The sequence below is a fragment of the Bicyclus anynana genome, chromosome 23, assembly GCF_947172395.1.
Source record: "Bicyclus anynana chromosome 23, ilBicAnyn1.1, whole genome shotgun sequence".
Lineage (NCBI taxonomy): Eukaryota > Metazoa > Arthropoda > Insecta > Lepidoptera > Nymphalidae > Bicyclus > Bicyclus anynana.
In genome coordinates, this window is record NC_069105.1 from 12656066 (window position 1) to 12676791 (window position 20726).

General features: G+C 37.5%; 1 protein-coding gene across 4 annotated transcripts in view; it reads left to right on the forward strand.

Annotated features, from left to right (window-relative positions):
* The window catches only part of LOC112049775 (synaptotagmin-10), a 97142-nt gene that overhangs the window by 36466 nt on the left and 39950 nt on the right, over window positions 1-20726 (forward strand). The window contains exon 2 of one of the 4 annotated variants that reach the window (XM_052888769.1): window positions 17043-17214. In XM_052888769.1, the coding sequence (XP_052744729.1) occupies window positions 17043-17214 (172 nt within the window). The other 3 variants (XM_052888768.1, XM_052888766.1, XM_052888767.1) reach the window with 3 other exon arrangements.

Here is a 20726-nt window from a genome sequence, read left to right on the forward strand (position 1 = left end):
TCATAGGAAATAACATGTTTTTATATCAGGGAATCGCTTACCAACTTCGTCTTTATTGTATCACCATCATCATCATCATTATCAACCCATATTCGGCTTACTGCTGAGCTCGAGTCTCCTCTCAGAATGAGAGGGGTTAGGCCTTAGTCCATCACGCTGGCCTAATGTGGATTGGCAAACTTCACACACGCAGAGAATTGAGAAAATTCTCTGGTATGCAGGTTTCCTCAAGATGTTTTCCTTCACCGTTTGAGACACGTGATATTTAATGTCTTAAAATGCACACAACTGAAAGGTTAGAGGTGCATGCACCGGATCCACCCACACCCTCCGGAATCGGAGGCAGAGGTCATATCCACTGGGCTATCACGGCTCATTATATATTGTAAAACTGTATATTTTTCTGCAATAACTTTTAAAAAATAGAAATTACATATCGAGCAAAAATGAAATCCAAATATTATGGTTGAAATAGATATAGCATACGTTAACTCTCCGATAACTCGTCTATCCACTTAGGCATTGAATACCGACGGCGTCCCAAACACATTATCTGTATTGAATCACCTGCTCCCTTTTTAAGGGAAGGAAAGGTTTACCTTCATTTATTGTAAGACCTTCGATGTACTTCGTTTTACTTTATTTGTCTAGCCTTTGTAAAGCTTTTGTTAACTTTAAAACTTTTTTATATTTCTTTTTTAACATGTCTTGACTGGTTGAGGTCAATGACCTTAATTAATGTATTACTAGCAGACACCCCCTGACCCATGTAATTTCCACTGCCACGGGAATACAGTATCGCCTTTATTACTTGCTGATGATGTAACCTTTCATAGGTAAAATAATTTTTATAATCAGTGTAGTGGGTTAGGCGCAAAAGCTTAACAACAAACTCAATTTTGCATTGACAATAATAAATAATAATGAATGGATTTTGTAACAAATACTCATAAATATGGCAATCGTCGGGGATATAGTTCGAAGAGCCGATGGACGTCCCAAGCTGCTGGAATGGCGACCCTTCCCTGGTGGACTGACGACAAACGAGTCGCTGGGATTCGCTAGATGCAGGCGGCTCAGTATCGTGATGTTTGGAAGTCCCTACAAAAGGCCTATGTCCTGCAGTGGACGTCCATCCGATATGATGATGATGATTCTTAAATGTTACATAAACGTTTAATACTCCATTTATCCAGAGGTAAACGGTACGAACCGACTTAATTATAAATAAAAATTCCCTTTTCAATTCATAATTTGTTATCAATAAAAGCAAATACTTAAAATACCTTTTTCAAAATGGTTAAGTTTAAGATGTAAAAAAAAATGTTACAATTCAGTCAATAACTCCACTTAATTATAAAAAGAAATTCGCTTTTCGCAGCTAACGATTCATGAACCTCGCAGAGTAATAAGCAAATTGTGGAAGCCACGGTTTTTAACACAAGTATGTAGAAAGAATGTAAACATACTTAATGTTTCTGAGAAGGCACTTAGCAAACGAGGAGCAATTTTCTTGTTGCAATGTTGCTAAGGTTTTTATTTGTAGCCTTGGTATAAAACCTCCCATCAAAGAATTTGAAAAAGTAAGACAAGACAAGCTCTTATTTGTCGGTTTGTTTTTGACGGCCTCCGTGTCGCAGTGGTATGCGTGGTGGATTTACAAGACGGATGTCCTAGGTTCGATCCCCGGCTGGGCCGATTGAGGTTTTCTTAATTGGTCCAGGTCTGGCTGGTGGGAGGTTTTGAGCATGGCTAGTTGCCCTACCGACAAAGGCGTGTGGATTTTGATCCTCCTCCTAACAAGTTAGCCCGCTTCCATCTTAGATTGCATCATCACTTACCATCAGGTGAGATTGTAATCAAGGGCTTACTTGTAAAGAATAATAAAAAAAAATGTTACTGTACGGTTACGATTCCGTAATTTTTTAAACTGCTTATTAAATAATAGGTTTTATAATTTTTTGTTTGGACCGATTTTAAAAATTCTTAGACCAATGGAAAGCCGCATTATCATTGAGTAATATAGGCTATAAATTATCTCCATATTCCCACGGGAATGGGAACTATACGAGTAAAAGCGTGGATTACTGAAGTATTACTAGTGGATGCTTTTGGTGTGTTATGGTCTGCTAGCTTATTCACTATTTTGGTCTTTATTATCAACCTATGTAAATAAATATCAAATCAAATGACAAAATTTCATTTACTCGTACCTACTGCACTGCTGTATCGCACCGGATGACATTTTTACATACTCATAGAATCTCAATTTCGTATAGACCCAAGAATGGCAGAGAATGACCTTGCGTGGAGTCACGCACTTGTGAACGTTGTGTGTAGGGTTAAAGACGTCTTTGACAGTTAACCAACACTCCCCTTTTACACTCAAGTCACTCCCCGTCTATCCTAAGTAACCCATAAAAAACTACACAACAAGAAATGTGGACGGCTCGCCACAAGTATACTGAAGTCGACCGCACGACGAGCGCCTTATATCGCAAGTCGTTCTCGCCAACCGATCGTTACCCCTCTCTAAATTACTCTTTACGAAACAAGAGACATCGAGCGACGATATATCCGTCCCAGAGTACTATTTCCAACAGCACATAATTTATTGGTTGTCTTATACTTGAGAACTTGGCCTCTACACTGCCGTGCACTGTGAATCGTGTTCTTATTGTTAAGTTACTAAGGAGAATGGAAGTACATTTCGTTGTATCTCTCTTTGAACCAGCAGGCCGTTTGAAGCCTCTTTTATTATAATGTTTAAGGAATTTTCGCCGCTTTTTATTATTATTTTGATAACCGGCGGGTATTATATCTATATTGAAGTTGGTAGGGCATAAAAACAGTCATCTATACTAATATTTTAAAGAGGTAAAAGTGGTATTGTATGGGGCAATCTCTTGATCTATACTCAGAGGCACAATTATTCGCCCACTTTAATATACACGCGTCATATTAACGGTGGTGTCTCTGAGTTTGGAAAATATTTCACCAGTCGTCAACGTCTTCAACGTCGAAAGTCACGTTATTTGTGAGTCTCATAGGCCATATTTTTACCCGACTGCAAGGAGCTGGTTATGATTTTCGCGCTTATCTTGTATGTATGTAATTTTCTTTATCACCTCATATCTTCCAAATCGCTGAACGGATTTACGTAATTAAGATATCGTTAGATTCGTCGTAATAACTAAAGTGTTCTTAGATAGGTGAAGTTAAAAATAACAAACACAACGACTGTGAGACGCTATAAACTCGAGGTGAATTTTTTTTTCTTCGAATGTGGCGATATGGGTAGGTATCGAATTCAAGGGCTCATCGAGAGAAATTCAAAATGATATATCATTTCCTTAAAAAACCTACAATTAGAAAAATGTTATTTTTATTGATCGCTATACAAAATACGGGAGGCGGATGACTAGCAAAGCAGAGTTCCTAGTGGCAGTTTGATACTGATACTATCGCGTTAACGTAAACGCGAATTTCTAAGGAATTGAAACAGCGCCACCTAGTGGCACTACTGTTTCAATTCCATAAAAATTCGCGTTTACGTCAATGCGTTGTAATAGTCAAGTTACGCAGTCGGGTTTTTTTAATTTTTGTAATTTTTACCTTGTATCCTCGTTTTCTTACGGTAACGAGAACTAAGCGGGTGAAACCATGAGGCGTCGGTTAGTGTTTATATAAGTAAATGTATTACATTATAAACACAGAGTAACCAGGGTGTGTCTTTACAAGCAACGTACTTAAGCCGGCAAAACCCATTAAAAAAAAACACAAACGTCACGCGTCTCCTTGACAACCGCATATACAATTTTTTGAAATACGAGTTATGAAAAAAAATAACTAACACCAAATTACGTAAATTAATATAATAATTAATTACCAATAAAAAATACTCCATCTTATTTCTTTATTTTCGTGAACAGTTTTAAAAATATTTAAACACCATTTTTATTGAATAATATTGAAAATTACTAATGCCGACACGACACCGTTGTGTACCATCTGTATATTATTGATTAATCTGTGATTATTACAACGTGTCGCAACACGTTTCACATATGGCATACGTAAAAAAGATATAGTATTTCAAGAACCGTAGTATTTTATTAACGGCACTCAACAGGTCAAGATCTGGGAGCGACCGGGTTACTACGGCCATGAATATCCGGGCCAGAGCAAGTCATGGTCACCTGTCAGCCCTTGAAATTTAGCAAGGATTTATTTCAGTTTCTAAATTAATATTTATGGTAGATTCTCTTACCATTTTAATATTAAAAAGTGCTAGAAAAACAGAACTCTTTATTCAAAAGTATGTTGTATTTTAAAATGTGCCTGTATTTCTTTTAACTACAGTTTAATTTAAAAACTTAAATTATAATATTTTAATAATTTTTAATATTACCACTTGACGGTCAATTATTCTCACGTTTCTGCAGAGCAAACGGCAGCGAAGGCGTTTCATAAGTCGAGCCGTCATTCACGATCAGCAGTCGTGGGTGATGCAGAAACGTGAGAATAATTTGATCGTCAATGGCATGCATTACTTATCCTATTCTTTTTTGATGTGGAAAAGGAGTTTGGAATCTTTGGTTTGATTTTTTAAGTTTTTTAAGTTACTTAACAATGCAAAAAAAATTAAAAGACATTCAGAATCCTTTTTTTTGACCATGCACAGTTTACCATAACCTACGAGTACCATAAACACAATCCAAATCCCATAATTAGCTATCGTACTATGTTAGGCCTAGCTCAGCTGAACATGCAGCCTTTACAGAATGAGGATATCGTTGGTTCTTAGTTATTAAAATACTCGCAGGGTAACAAAATACAACAATTCCTATCGTACCTAATATACTCAGAGGCACAATATTATATGCTCACTTTAATATGATGCGAGTATATTAAAGTGGGCGGATAATAGTGCCTCTGAGTATATATAATTAAAGCTTTTCTGGTGCACCCGAAATTACACAATTTTGTTATTATTACAAAGGCTTGTCTGTCTTGATTAAATTCTTTGCCGCTTTTATTACTCTGTGACAGGTGTCGGATTCGACGGGTTTGACCCAATTTCGTGTCACGGTCACCCGGGCGCCCGGGGTTTGCTACATATCCGGGTTCACTTTGCGAACTTTATTGGCTGAAGCTCTCTCCGGTTACTCGTCCGGTAACCGGAAACAAAATATGCTAATAGTCACTTTCGTTCTTTATGTACTAGTTAGCGCGCTCTCCGCGGACTCACTAAGATAAATATATAGCCGACTAGCTGATGATATAGTTTTCCATTGGTGAAAGAACTTTAAAAAACGGCTAGTCGTAAAACCCTCAACCTACCATACTTATGTTAGGACGAGGGTTTCTGCTCTGAACCTACTAGATAGAATTTTTTTTAGCCCTTGACTACAATCTCACCTGATGGTAAGTGATGATGCAATCTAAGATGGAAGCGGCCTAACATGTTAGGCGTTATTGGAGTTAGCACAATTTTTTTTTAAATTTTATTTAAGCTAAAGCAACTTAAAAAGGTTGAAATTTTTTCAAAAATGTAATTTTTTGTTTTGTAACAAAATTATAATGCACAATTTTACAGATAAAAGTTCATCATGTATCATTTACTTATGTGCGAAATAAAAGGCCTTTTTTTTATTTATACCCACAGGAACGGGAACTATACGGGTGAAACTGCGGAACGTCCGCTACTAGTATATAAAATCATAAATAACTAACAACTAATAATTTGATTTATTACCTCTCAAAAATATTGTTCACTACGCGAGTTAGTCACGCGAACAGTGAACACATAAAGCTTTTTAATTAACTATACATCACGTTGGGTAAGGTTAGTTCACACAGAATATATAACAATTTGTATAATTATACAAATTGTAATGTATTATTCATATCCAGCCGCACGCATAATAGAAACAGCTTAGTTTCTTTGCGTGACCCTTTTATGATACCCTTGTCAAGAGACAAACTGGAGCTTTTTAATTAATTAAATATAAAATATTGTAAAAGTTACTCTTTTTAAACTTAGAAAGGGAAAATTATATCAAAGGGTCGTTTTTTTTTATTTAATGGCTATATATCCCTTGACTGCAATCAAACAAGTCTAAAACAGATATCTATATATATATAAAAGAAAGTCGGGTTTGTTGTTGCTGGACCGATTTTCATGGTGTTGGATTTGTCTCCGCCAAGAATAGCAGAATACATCTTAAAAACAATGAAAACTCGACGAATAAATAATTGTGAAAGATGAATATTTTTCCATAAATGTTACTTTGTTTAGTACCTGTCAAGCATTTAAAAAATAAATCGTTGTTTAGGGGTAGGGGTAGGGTAGGGATTAGGGTAGGGCTAGAGAAGGGTAGTGTATGGTAGTGATAGGGAAAGAGTGCACATAAGTCAAAGCGAAGCTTGACCGGGTCCGCTAGTATTTTAGTAAATGACACTAATTTAGACATTGTAGACCGTTATCAAGTTATAAAAACGTTACGAAATAGCGGAAGTTTTATCTGAAGTTCGGAAAGACCGATTTTTACACTTGAGGGAGAAAAATAAACATTTCGGCAAAGCTTCGAAATCACACGTTTCCCATTATGATAATATGCATCGTCTGAAAACTTTAAATGCCATTACAATACGAATATAATTACCGTTTTAATCAACACATTAAAGTTTATATATTATTATAATAAAAAGGCATTTTCGTTGTCTCATTAATATTTCATTCGTTTCATTCGTGCATTAATGTAATGTTCACAAGGCGATCATATGCCGGTATTAAAATATATGATTATATGAATCCGGTCGTAATGAATATGTGCCTGCTTATTTAAATAAAATTATAAAAGCCTGCATTTATATTGGAGCAGCTCTCACTCTTTACAACGTAATTTCGATTTTTTTTGTCTCAGTTGTATACAACGACATTATATTGTACCTAGATATGTTTCCATTTGTATACTTATTTCTACCAGATAGTGAAAGACAACTGTACTGCATAATAAGTAGTTAAGTTTTCATTTATAGACCCATACCACCATGCCAGCATAAACTTTCTTTCGTTCTTGATACACGATGTCATATGATAATAGTACATTATGATATAAGTGCGGTAAGTTGAAAATTATAGCCAAGGCGATATTGCAGCTCGAGCCAAAGGCAAGAGCTATAGTAAGGAAGCAGAGGCTGTAATTATCAAAGCGCACGTATGTCATACGACGTTTTATAACACATTTGCGAGAAAACACACTTTGAACACACTTTCTGAAAATGAATTTGCATCTATGCCTGTTTTCCTTATGATGATATTATGATACGCTGGTCATTTTTGCACAGATAACGAAGTGCGTACACCATCGTTTGTTTTTTTAGACAAGTGCACCAAAAACAGCGAGTATTACTAGTAAATTTATATTTTTGTGTTTCTGATACAGTTAAATGATTGACATTTATTCTTAAAATTATTATTTTTATATTTTATCTCAAAAAGTTAATTTTATTCATAAAACGTTTAGCACTTTTCTGATATAAAAACTCTTTACCAAGATTTAAAACCGTACCATTCGTTTTTAGACGAATGATAAAGGTTTTATATAACATTTCGGCATTTCGGCATTTTGCATTACATTACAGCACATGTGCGTAATTTATCAGATACATTACGATATTGAAATTAGTGAAGCGATACTTTACGAGCAAATGTGTTATAAAAAGGTTTTCTTTTATCTACTTCTTGGTAATAAGTATATCTTAACTTTTAGAATATCTAAACACAAAAAGGTGCCTTCGAAAGACCATGTAAAAGCCTACTTATATCTATAACCACAATAGGAGGACATCAATAATAATTGATTTAATAAAAAAATACTTTGCAGATGTGTGTTATAAGCAATCAAATGTCAACGGTGAATTAGAATATCGCAAAGAAGCAGTGTTATAAATTTCTCTGAACTCAAACCCAACAGTCCAACTGGTAGTCTTTTAACTTAATCCTTCTTAATATTAAATGAAAATTTTGTAACGAACTAGTGATGTATTGATGCAGTTTATGACTGATAGAATAAATGAAAATATACGGATGAAATAAGAAAAAGCTAGACCATAAACAAAAACACAATGAAAATGCCAAAATACCAAATTGGCTCTCACAAAAGAATGCCTAGAGGGCTATAAACTGTTCTCTATAGGCAGAAAGTTTCAGCGCTTTATGGGACCCCCTCCCAGGAAATTGGGTCACTACTGCCGGTGTCAATAAACCCTGCTAAATGTTTTTATACCCCGCGGTCTAAGTCAATGACTGTAAGACTTTAACATAAATAATTTATGGAATATTTTGTTGCTGATGAAGCGAACTTTCTAAATATTTATGTACTACTGATAAATTAAAGCAGAAATATAATATTAAACGGAACCAAATATTTTTTAGCGGAACTTTTTGTGAGAGAATGATAAATTGTTATTTATAATTAGAAGATAACCCGTGAGAACACAGACATAAAAATACAGTTTACTATATTCACAAATAACGTGACTTTCTATTGGTAAAGAATTTTAAAATCGGTTCAGTAGATTCAAAGATTTACACCCTACAATCTCTAAAACTTTATCTGAATAATATTATTACTAGCAGATGCCTCGTTTTGTTCCCATTCCCGTGGGAATGCGGAAATAAAATACAGCCTATGACACTCACAAATAATGTAGCTTTCTAGTGGTAAAAGAATTTTTAAAATCACTTGAGTAGATCCAGTGATCACCTCTTGCAATTTCACAAATTTTCCTTTTATTAATATTAAATACTAGCGAACACCCCATCGGTTCTGTGAGAACATAGACAAAAATACAGCCTATAACACTTACAGACAACATGGCTTTTTTTTTGGAAAAGAATTATTAAAAACGGTTTAGTAAATCTAGGCACCCCTAAAACTTCGTAAACTTTATTTACTTCTTTATAATACGAGTAAATATTAGTAAAAATAATATTGAGTTGAAGTAGATATTGCTTTTCGGAACTTTTGTACTATGTAGCACAATAAATTCTCATTTATTATTATTATAATAATAATAATAATAATAATAATTTATTTATTCATCAGAAAGCAGGTTTACAAAGATTACTTAAATATAATAAGACCCTGATACTCTCTACCATAATAATTTGGTGTATGAAAAATTTAAATAGACAATGTATAATCCTAATTTAAAAGCAAACAAATAAAAAAGAAAACATATGTAATAGCTTATACAATTTAACATTTTAAGATTCAATGATTATGACAAATGTAACTCAAAACTACTGTGACAGATAAAATAAAATAATAGTCATAATATATACTGTCAAAGTTATTAAACCTTGTTAAATTTATTTTAGTTTGAACACGTGTAGTGTTGTTCGTAGTGGATTTAAGTGGTAAATGGCGGTATAGCTAATGCCAAATGTCTAGACTTTACAAACGGCAGAGGGCGGTGTTAGGGTGCTTTTGCACCAGAGAGGTGCTACGCTACGTTGCTATGGATGCGTTTGATATCCACCAATCATATTCACAGCTTAGCACTGGCGGAAACGGATTCAAGTAGGATATGTTTTTTATATGGAAGGATGCGTGTGCCTGCTATGGGCACTTCCCTACTATCGATACATCGCATACTTGTTGCATCTTCCTCGCACAGCTACATCGCTTAGTATTGGTGGAAACGGTCACATATTTTCGTAGCGTAGATTTCACATCTTCGCAGTATAACTGCATAGCGCATCTCTGGTGGAAAGACACCCTTAGGGCTGCCCAACGCAGTATTCAATTAATAAATATATTTGGACACACATCATTATCCAGCCCCAAAGTAAACGTCGATAGTGTTGATTAAAATTATTGAACTGTCCGTTTGTAATTTTAAATTAGCAGCTTTTCAATAAATGCATAAAAACTATTTTTCAAATATGTGTCTGCCTGTTTGTGTGTTCCGGCGGGAAATCTATCAAAAAGGTGAATTTATTTCGACAGGCATTTTACTGTCAAGTACCTGATATTGTATAGAGTAAATAAATAAATAACTTATGTTATAAGTAATAACCCACGCCACCACGCGCCACGCGGTTTCACCAGCTTGGTTCCCGTTCCCGTAGAAATACGAGAATAACATAGCCTATAGCCTTTCTCTATAAATGGGCTACCTAACACTGAAAGAATTTTTCAAATCGAACTAGTAGTTCCTGAGATTAGCGCGATCAAACAATCAAACAAACTGTTCAGCTTTAGAATATTAGTATAGATATAACATAGGTTATATTTTTTTTTGTTAGGAATCCTCACAAATTAAACTGTCCGATAGTTGGTACTAAGATAGGATTTTGCGACAGTGCCGGATTAAGGAGGTCTAAAGACCAAACGATTTCTACGCGAATGAAGTTGCGGGCTAGTATTTCGGCCTCCGTTGCGCAGTGTTGTGCGCGGTGGATTTACAAGACGGAGGTCCTGGGTTCAATCCTCGGCTGGGCTGATTGAGGTTTTCTTAATTGGTCCAGTCCAGGTCCGGCTGGTGGAAGGCTTTGGCTATGTCTAGTTACCACCCTTCCGGTAAAGACGTACCGCCAAGCGATTTAGCGTTCCGGTATGATGTCATTAAGAAACCGAAAGGGGTGTGGATTTTCATCCTACTCCTAAGAAGCTAACCCATTTCCATCTTAGATTGCATAACTTACCATCAGGTGAGTTTGTGTTAAATGCTATCGTGCAGAGAATAAAAAAAAGTACAGATTTGTTTTTTATTATGAACGAAAAGTAACGTCTGTTTCTTTACAATATTACAGCTTACATAACACCAGTTGTAAAGTTGATTGCACATTGGCTAACATTATATTGTACGGCTATTTCATGGTATTACAGACTTCGTGGTAAAACGATAAGTGATGGCTTTATCTGAAATATGATAATACTAAAGATTATTACTGTCGGCATAGAAGATTACCTTTCAATGGAAATGTACACGCGAATTTACTCCTTAAACATTGAACGAGATGGTTGGTTTTTGGTTGTTTACAATATTTAATATGCGGTACGTTTGAAATCAATTTTACGAACGTGTCAGAATAAGATACAGGACATGGATTGGGTTATCCGAGAGAGATAGAGCACTTATATAGGCACTTGTATAGTGCCTTTTCTGACCCGGTGGCAAAAACAGGAACTAATGTCACGAAGGTCACCATTTTGCAGGCCTCAGCCCTGAAAGAGGCTGGAAGATAATGACTTGGGTAGCAAGAAAATCTTTTATTTATACTAATTATACTTGTACTAATATATAAAGCTACAGTTTGTTTGATTGAATGCGCTTATCTCAGAAACTACTGGTCCGATTTGCAAAATTCTTCAGTGTTAGAAAGCCCATTAATCGAGGAAGGCTTTAAGCTATATATTATCCCTCTACTCTTACGGGACCGGAACCACGCGGGTGAAACCACGCGGCGTCAACTAGTTTACAATAAATCAAAATCACTAAAAATGACTACAATTCACATGTCCGTGTTTTTGTTGAAATCGTACATTTATACTAGCCCAATTGTAGATCAAACTAAAATGATACCAGTTTAGAAGTGATATCTAATAAATGACACCAATTTTGATATTGCAACCTATAGGAAGGTGGTAATTCAATAACAAATTTATTTTTGTCCAACAACATCCTTACAGGCCTATCTTTGACGTGTGCTAGTATGACGTATTTGACATATATATATATATATATTTGGGTCCTAGCTAAAAATCAGCGCTGTATGTTCTTTGTTTATGGGGAGCATACAGCAATATGCTGAGCTAGGACCTTTTTCTAGGTTATGCCACATATCGCAGGGTATTATTCTTAAATAATTGTGGTGTTTGGCATAATGTAGTAATAAATATATTTTCTTTCTTTCTTTCTTTCTTTCTTTCTTTCTATATACGAAATAGAAATTCTAAGTAACCAATGTCACCCAGTGTCTACTGGTGGATGTCTTATAGTAGGTAGATGACATTTTTTCAATTGGTTTGATGTTTATTTTAATAGGTTGATAATAAAGACCAAAATAGTGAATAGGCCAGCTGCAATGGTTGGACTCCTATAATGTCACAGCAATATCGTAGGGCGCTGCCCTCTATGACGTACCTTTTGTCATAAAAGCTCCGGGTTACTCCAGGCCAAAATCTATAACGCCAGTGATTTATACAACCTGTCACAGTAACAAAGGACTTGAATTTCACAACAGATGGCACTATTCAAAGCTGATCTAATTGCTTTGGGATACGTCTCTCATCACTTATACCGGTGACGGTAATCCCAAGACAAATATTACTTGCTAAGTCTCGCTAAGTAACAGGACCAACAGCAGTTAGTGCGAAATTTCAGCTTCAGGACAACTTTCAGTTGAACGCTCTTTATACGACCTTTTGTTAAGGTGCTTTCACATTTGATAATATGTCGCCCGTTAAAATAAACGCTTGTACGAGTATTTATAATCTGAAAACAATATTATTATTTTTTATCTATTAAAATATGTTTCATCAACCATGGTTACTCTTATTTCGTGTGGGCAAGGAAAATAATTAATCGGATGAGAAATAAGGTATTATTTAATATACATATTATCTATTAATATATATCTAATATTAGCTAGCGTTTGGAGTTTTGTTTGAAACACCAACTATCAACTGCTTTCATATTTTTTTAGTATTAATGTTAATAGCTAACTTAAATAAAAGCATGTGATGGATATATAGCATGCACCCGATCTGCAACAACTCTCCTTGTGACAGCGTCTTGATGATATGGACTTCTTTTATACGTCCATAACCAGATTAGAGTAGCATGGCGGATCTAAGCTCCATTTTCGGCTCTCGTATATGGCTGATCACCTGTAATAAGTAGTATTGGGCTTAAGAACAGCTCGATGTACGGGCGACACCCGATCTTTAGTTCCAGCTAAAATCAGCACTATATACCCTATTTTAAAGGTCATGCTGGATCGATTTTCTGAGTTATGCCACACATCGCAGGGTATTATCCTGGTGGTTTGAGATATTGTGATGTGTGGTATATGTTAAACTAAACGCATATATCTTTATTTTCTATATTTATGTCATAAATATGTAACTACAATAGTTAGTTAAATTAAATAAAACGCCGCGTTTATAGCTAGGCGTGTGAAACACCGCAAAACTGTACAACTTTCAGTCGAATGCTCTTTCCCGGTGTCAGTAATTTACCGCCCCAGACGTTTTCGGTTATAAATGAGAACAACTTTGCAGGATAATGTAAACGGGACGTTTATTGTTCTTCGATTTTTATTCCGCATTTGTAATTTATGTTGCGGTTGGGAAAGTTTATATGAAATATAGGTGTTTTTGTGGGAAAATGGAGGAAATTTTTGGTTGTGCACCGTTTAGATATGACAGAAAAGGGCCCTTTTGTATTTATCAGAGGAAACTTCGCCGGTTTGAGGTTAGGGACCTCCCTAAATACTTTGACCGCGATTTTTGATTTCTGTCTTTCTTTTGTGCTGTACCTACCACTTTTTTGAAAATAACTTTGTAAATATTGAATCGTATGAGCTTTTTTTCAATTATTGAACCGTGATAGTCCAGTGGATATGACCTCTGCCTCCGATTCCGGAGGGTGTGGGTAGAGGTCATATCCACTGGGCTATCACGGCTCATTGAGAATACATAGTTGAGACGTTAATAATAATTAATATGATAAGTTTAACTTGCTCTGTAGTGCCAGCCACATACGATCAAGTTTACCGTCAAGTCTGCAAGACGCTGAAATAATAAGAAGTCAAATAATGACAATATCGGGTGAGGTTTTATGTTTTATTCAGATACGCGATGCAGATTTGATGGTATACTTGATCGTGTGTGGCTGGCTTTAGGTATGGAGTTTGCAAACGTGTATACAATTTGTAACAACCTTGAATAGGCGAAGATTATATTCGGCAAGTAACTGACGGGGATTTCAATTTTCTTATTAATTCTCTCTGAATTCGCCGTTGATTGACAGGTGTTGGGTTGTTAAGGGGATTACAGGGATTTCGCATCGACCTTCCCTTTCAACATGACTTGATTTTATAACAAACTTATATAATAATTTATTAACGTAACCTTTCCTCTTACACACTGCTCAAATTCCGTGACTAAAGTACCTACAATTGACTTGCTTTTACTAATTATCATCACTATCATTAAAAAATCTATCGTCAAGCATTGCTGTTTTGTGATCTTGAAAGCACCAGTGTAAATTACCGGTGGCTAGAAGGCACCAGTGTAAATTACCGGTGGCTTGAAGGCACCAGTGTAAATTACCAGTGGTTAGGAGGCACCAGTGTAAATTAACGGCGGCTTGAAAGCACCAGTGTAAATTACCGAAGCCTTGAAGGTACCACTGTAAATTACCGGTGGCTTGAAGGCACCAATGTAAATTACTGGTGCCTTGAAGATATCAGTGTAAATTACCGGTGGTTTGAAGGCACCAGTGTAAATTACCGGAGCCTTGAAGGTACAATTGTAAATTACCGGTGTCTTGAAGGTACCAATGTAAATTAGCGGTGGCTTGAAGGCATCAGTGTAAATTACTGGTAGTCTTAGTACAAAGCATATTTTTTATATTATCCGCGGCATAATGATATGATCGAAATGCATATGTTGAGATGGATGTGTAGTGGAATTATGGAGAAATCAAGGTTTCCATCCCTATGTCATTGACATCCCTAGAACTCTTACGAAGTGATTTGCTTCTTCGTTACTCATACGCATGGCCAGGGTATGGAATTCTCTCCCGAAGTCAGTATTTCCTAATTCTTACAACCTGGGCATCTTCAAGATGTGAGTGTATTGGCATCTTCTAGGCAAGCGTTTCACTTTAGGCCACATCTAGATATCGTGAGATCGTGGTCTTCTTATTCCTTGCTCCTTATAAAAAAATACTACATAAGCTTCATAAGCTGCATAAAATGAGGTATGTCTGACAATCGCAGGCTCTTCTACACGGCGATATTACACTCAGACCGATTACCATAGGACCTGCCTCGCTAGACGTTACCCCTCTGTCAAAAGTATATGATCATGATCTAACGTGCTTATACAAATTGCGTTTATAGAATCAATGTTTCATTGTGATAAAACGACACGTGAGTGTATTACGTGTATAGGGTAAGGACACATGATATATTGGTGTTAAATATTTTCGATGTGCTGTGATAGCCGTGATTGCCCAGTGGATATGACCTCTGCCTCCGATGCCGGAGGGCGTGGGTTCGAATCCGGTCCGGGGCATACACCTCCAACTTTTCAATTGTGTGCATTTTAGGAAATTAAATATCACGTATCTCAAACTGTAAAGCAAAATACCGCGAGGAAACCTGCATACCAGAGAATTTCCTTAATTCTCTGCGTGTGTCAAGTCTGCCAATCCGCATTGGGCCAGCGTGGTGGACTATTGGCCTAAACCCTCTCATTCTGAGAGGAGACTCGAGGTCAGCAGTGAGCCGAAAATGGGTTGATAATGATGAATTACTTTCGATGTGCGAGTTTACCTCGTCCCCCTCAATAAAACAACAGACAATTTTGTTGGTCAATTTGAGTGCCATACAAGTGCAAAGGTCTGAGATATTACATAAACTCAATACATCAAATTAACCAATTGTCTCGCTACACCGTAGCATATCGACAGGTAATTGATTAACGATTGTTAGCGTAAGCTAATAATTGTTAGCGGAAGAGAATAATTTAGTGCCGAGCAATTAATTTCACGCGAAGGCTTCGAGGGCACTAATTATTATCATCAATATTCAACTAGTGCTCATTTGTTTTGAAGCAAAAAATAACATACTATGTGCTACCTTCTGATCACTTTGAAGACGGTGCCAACACATGCATTAACTCAAGCCGTTTAAATCATAAGGTTTTATAATTTTCAGACAGTCCTTTCCCGTGGTTCTTTCAAAAGCGGCTTTAATTAATACACCAATGGCTTGGCACCGCCTTCAAAGTGATCAGAAGGTAGCACATACGATGTTATTTTTAGTTTATTTTTTGTGATTTTGAAGTCAGTTGAATTTTTTTGTTATATAGATTTTATAATTTTCCTTTTCCATAAATACAATCAAAACAAATTTCCACAGATATCCTGTATATACGAGTATTTTATGAGTATTCTTATTGTTATAATACGAGTATATATTTATTACAAAAACAATTCGTAGCGTATTGCGTATCTAGTTTGGAAAGCAATTTGATTAGGAAGTTACTTATTATTTGGAGTATGTTATTCGTATCGTATTCGTTTGCGTAGCTAGATAAATATTTGCAATTCGTTCGTTTGGTTACCCTTTTGAATATTACATTACTTTCTCTGATTCGGTTAACTGGATGTAGCCTTAAAATGATTTCAGTGACTCAAGATATTACGCTTCCAATATAAATTATTCTTGTATGAATGAAAATGCTCAACTTTCTTAAAAAAAACTAGCGGACGCCCGCGACTTCGTCCGCGTGGAATTCAGTTTTCACAAATCCCGCGGGAACCATGGATTTTTCTGGGATGAAAAGTAGCCTATGTGTTAATTTAGAGTAAAATCCATTTCCATTCCAAATTTCAACCAAATCGCTTCAGTAGCCGCAGCTTAAAAGAAGAACAAACATACTTAGACACACACTTACACCACTTTCACACTTACACACAAACTTTCGCCTTTATAATATTAGTGTGATGTAATAGTGTGATAACACCAAATCACAGAACACAATAAAACGTTTTCGATATGGTTCTAGTATTGAAACAAGTTCTATGAATTTTCTAATAATTAAATAAATCAAAATATTGTTGACAGTTAAAATGGAACAATCTCTTGGCTAAGCAATATGTATGCATATACGAGTATTTGATTTAAAGAATTTCTTAGTAACACCCATGAGTTGAGAGGGGGCTGTAAGTTATAAAGGTTGGGGGGTAATATTTTTAAAATGACTAATTAAACCATTTTGTTTCTTTAGCAGTGTGGCCTCCAGAAGGGCTAGAAGCAGCGACAAGTGTGAGAGGTAGCTCAGTAGACTACGCAGCCGCGTTGATGCTGGCAGCGATGGCGGCTGTGCTGCTCGCCGCCGTCGGCTACCAGTGCGCTGCCACGTGGCGTTGGATCATGGGCAGGTTAGCAATGTTCCTTCAGTAGTCTGTCTTCAAGTGTGTGAGGTAGCTCAGTGGACTACGCAGCAGAGTTGATGCTGGCAGCGATGGCGGCTGTGCTGCTCGCCGCCGTCGGCTACCAGTGCGCTGCCACGTGGCGTTGGATCATGGGCAGGTTAGCAATGTTCCTTCAGTAGTCTGGCTTCAAGTGTGTGACGTAGCTCAGTGGACTACGCAGCTGCGTTGATGCTGGCAGCGATGGCGGCTGTGCTGCTCGCCGCCGTCGGCTACCAGTGCGCTGCCACGTGGCGTTGGATCATGGGCAGGTTAGCAATGTTCCTTCAGTAGTCTGGCTTCAAGTGTGTGAGGTAGCTCAGTGGACTACGCAGCCGCGTTGATGCTGGCAGCGATGGCGGCTGTGCTGCTCGCCGCCGTCGGCTACCAGTGCGCTGCCACGTGGTGTTGGATCATGGGCAGGTTAGCAATGTTCCTTCAGTAGTCTGGCTTCAAGTGTGTGAGGTAGCTTAATGAACTACGCAGCAGAGTTGATCCTGGCAGCGATGGCGACCGGGCTACCAATGCATTGCCACGTGGCGTTGGATTGTGGAAAGGTTAGCAATGTTCCTTCACTAGTCTGGCTTTAAGAGAGTGGGGTAGCCCAGTAGACTACGCAGCAACGTTGATGCTGGCAGCGATAGTGGCCGTCAGCTACCAGGGCACTGCCAAGTATCTTTAGATCGTGGGAAGGTTAGCAATCTTTCTTCAATAGTCTGGTTTCAAGTGTGTGAGGTAGCCCATCAGACTACGCAGCAGCAATGGTAGCCGTGGGCTACCTGAGCACGGCCACGTAGTGTTAGATCGTGGGTGATTGGCAATATTACTTCAGTCTAGCTTCAAGTTCTGAGGTACCTTAGTGGACTACCCAGCAGCGTCAATAACACAGCGATGGCGCCCGTACTACCAGCGTACTGCCACGTAGTGTTGGATCATGGGCAGATTAACAATGTTTCTTCAGCAGTCTGGTTTCAATTGTGTGAGGTAGCCTAATTGACTACGCAGCTGATTGATGCTGGCAGTGATGGCCGTAGCATCAGCTTGAAAAATGCTTTATTTTAAGTGCAAGAATTAAGCATTTGTTTTTTATATTATGACTGGACCTAGGTGTAATGTAACAGTAGATGTGAAAGCGCCTTTATGGTGACCCGTCAGTTCCCTAAGCCTTGCCGACAAGATGACAGTGCTCTGCGAGCAGATGAGATTCGCTTTGACTATTAATTAGGGACTTAAGCCACTAAAGCTCATAAAATCAATTTCAACTAATCTTATTACAAGGGACAAGGTCTGTGAGGAACTGAATGAATTATCTGAGAAGGTTTCGGGTTCAATTTCCTGCGGAGGCAATGTAAATCGTTACGAGTATAACCTGGCATGTGCATATATTTAAATACTGTTCATGTTTGTGTTTTATGAGTAAGTGCAAGATAAAATTACTTCCTTTTAAAAGTGATCCAGTGCCTCGGAGAGCACGTCAAGTCGTCGATTTTGTGATCGTTTTAGAATCACAAATTTTTACTGTAAAACCCACCAACGCACATAAAAGACATGGATTTAACATCGAATATTGCTCTTTTGTGAGAGGGCTATATTGTTAGTTTAGTGGCGAGGCTTTGTATTATGAAGTCCTAAGTTTGAGTCCGGGCTATAAAAGCTTTCTTTATTCAGTTATTACATCTCTGTACCCGGCGAGCACGTTAATAGTGATTAACGTCTAATAATGATCGTTACAAAACTCAAACATTAGCATATTGAAACGCTCATTTTGGAGTGACGTGGTGGGTATAAGTTATATAACACCCTTTTTTATACAATGAAGATCGGGACGGAAGAAACAACATATGAGAAAGAGAAAGAAATAGGAGATCAAGCCTCACTCTTCCAGTAAATCATTAAATATTGGCCGATAACCTTTAAACAACTATTCAAGCCAATAACCTTCGTATAATAAGCCCAAAGGACGCGCTGAGATGTATAAAGACAGTTTCGATAAAAGCCTCCGAGGGTTTAAGCTGGATTATATTCCCTAGGGAACAATGGAGGCTTTATTGGTAAACTATGTAGAAAATTAAGTAACATTTCGCACGGCAGCCTATTTCCATTTAAGCCTCCGTCTTATAATTTATTCGGATATACTTGGTTGGCTATGAATATTAATTGATGCGAGTCTAATAGTAAGAAGTACTTTTTCATGGGCTATAATAAGGGCTCTTCCTTTGTAATTGAAACCTTTGATGGTAAGGAAGCTTTTGATGCTAAACTAGTATTTAGATGAGCGTCGCAAACAACTAATAGGTTTGGTAGACGATAGTAATTCTTTCATTTTTAGGTAACCCATATATCGGGGACGGCTATAGGCCGTACTATCTCCGTATTCTTACGGAAACGGGAACCACGCGGGTGATACCTTTTTTTTATTCTTTACAAGTTAGCCCTTGACTATAATCTCACCTGATGGTAAGTGATGATGCAGTCTAAGATGGAAGTGGGCTAACTTGTTTAGGAGGAGGATGAAAATCCACACCCCTTTCGGTTTCTACACGGCATCGTACCGGATCGCTAAATCGCTTGGCGGTACGTTTTTGCCGGTAGGGTGGTAACTAGCCACGGCGAGGCCTCCCACCAGCCAGACCTGGACAAATTAAGAAAATCAAAATCTGCCCAGCCGGGGATCGAACCCAGGACCTCCGTCTTGTAAATCCACCGCGCATACCACTGCGCCACTGAGGCCGTCAAAAACATATAAAAATTAAGGCTATTCTTGTGACGTTGTAAGCGAAATATTTCCAAAGCGAAAACCGCTTAAGTTTAGCTTAACATGCAAAGCTGGCAAGCCGGTTATCTGCTTCACTACAGACTCGTGTGTATATTTATTCACAAAGTCTCGAAACAGCGGAAATCATGTCGGATTTACTCAACATTGGGGATAAATTATTAATTTTTTCATTTGACGATTTTATTATTCAACTACTATAGCTTGGCAACTTCGTTGAATGAAAAACACATGACTGATGCACCTCAGTTCCCCGCACGCACGATTTCACACCCGCGCAGTCTTTCTCCCCGTCGCCCGCATATCATAGGAGTGTCATCACCGAATATGCCAGACTATAACTTTAAATCCCAAACTGCTACTAAGAATTTATTAAAAAGAAAAAAATGTCTATATTCATAGCCTGATTAATGACACGAAATCAAAGACGCACAACTATAACTACATCAACGAGTAACAAACGTTAGTTATTTGAAGTTATCCAATGTTGATATGTTGCTACAAGTAACTGGTATGCATGTACTGCTACCCCCTAAGATGCTGGAATGGCGACCCCACACCGGAATGCTCAGGGTTCGACCCCCCACTAGGTGGACTGAGGACATCATTAGGGTTGCCAGGGAGCCGCTAGATGCTGACGGCTCGAGATCGTTTTGTTTGGAATTCCTTGCAAGAGCTGTGTCCAGCAGTGGACGTCCATCGGCTGTTAATGGTGATAATGATGAGG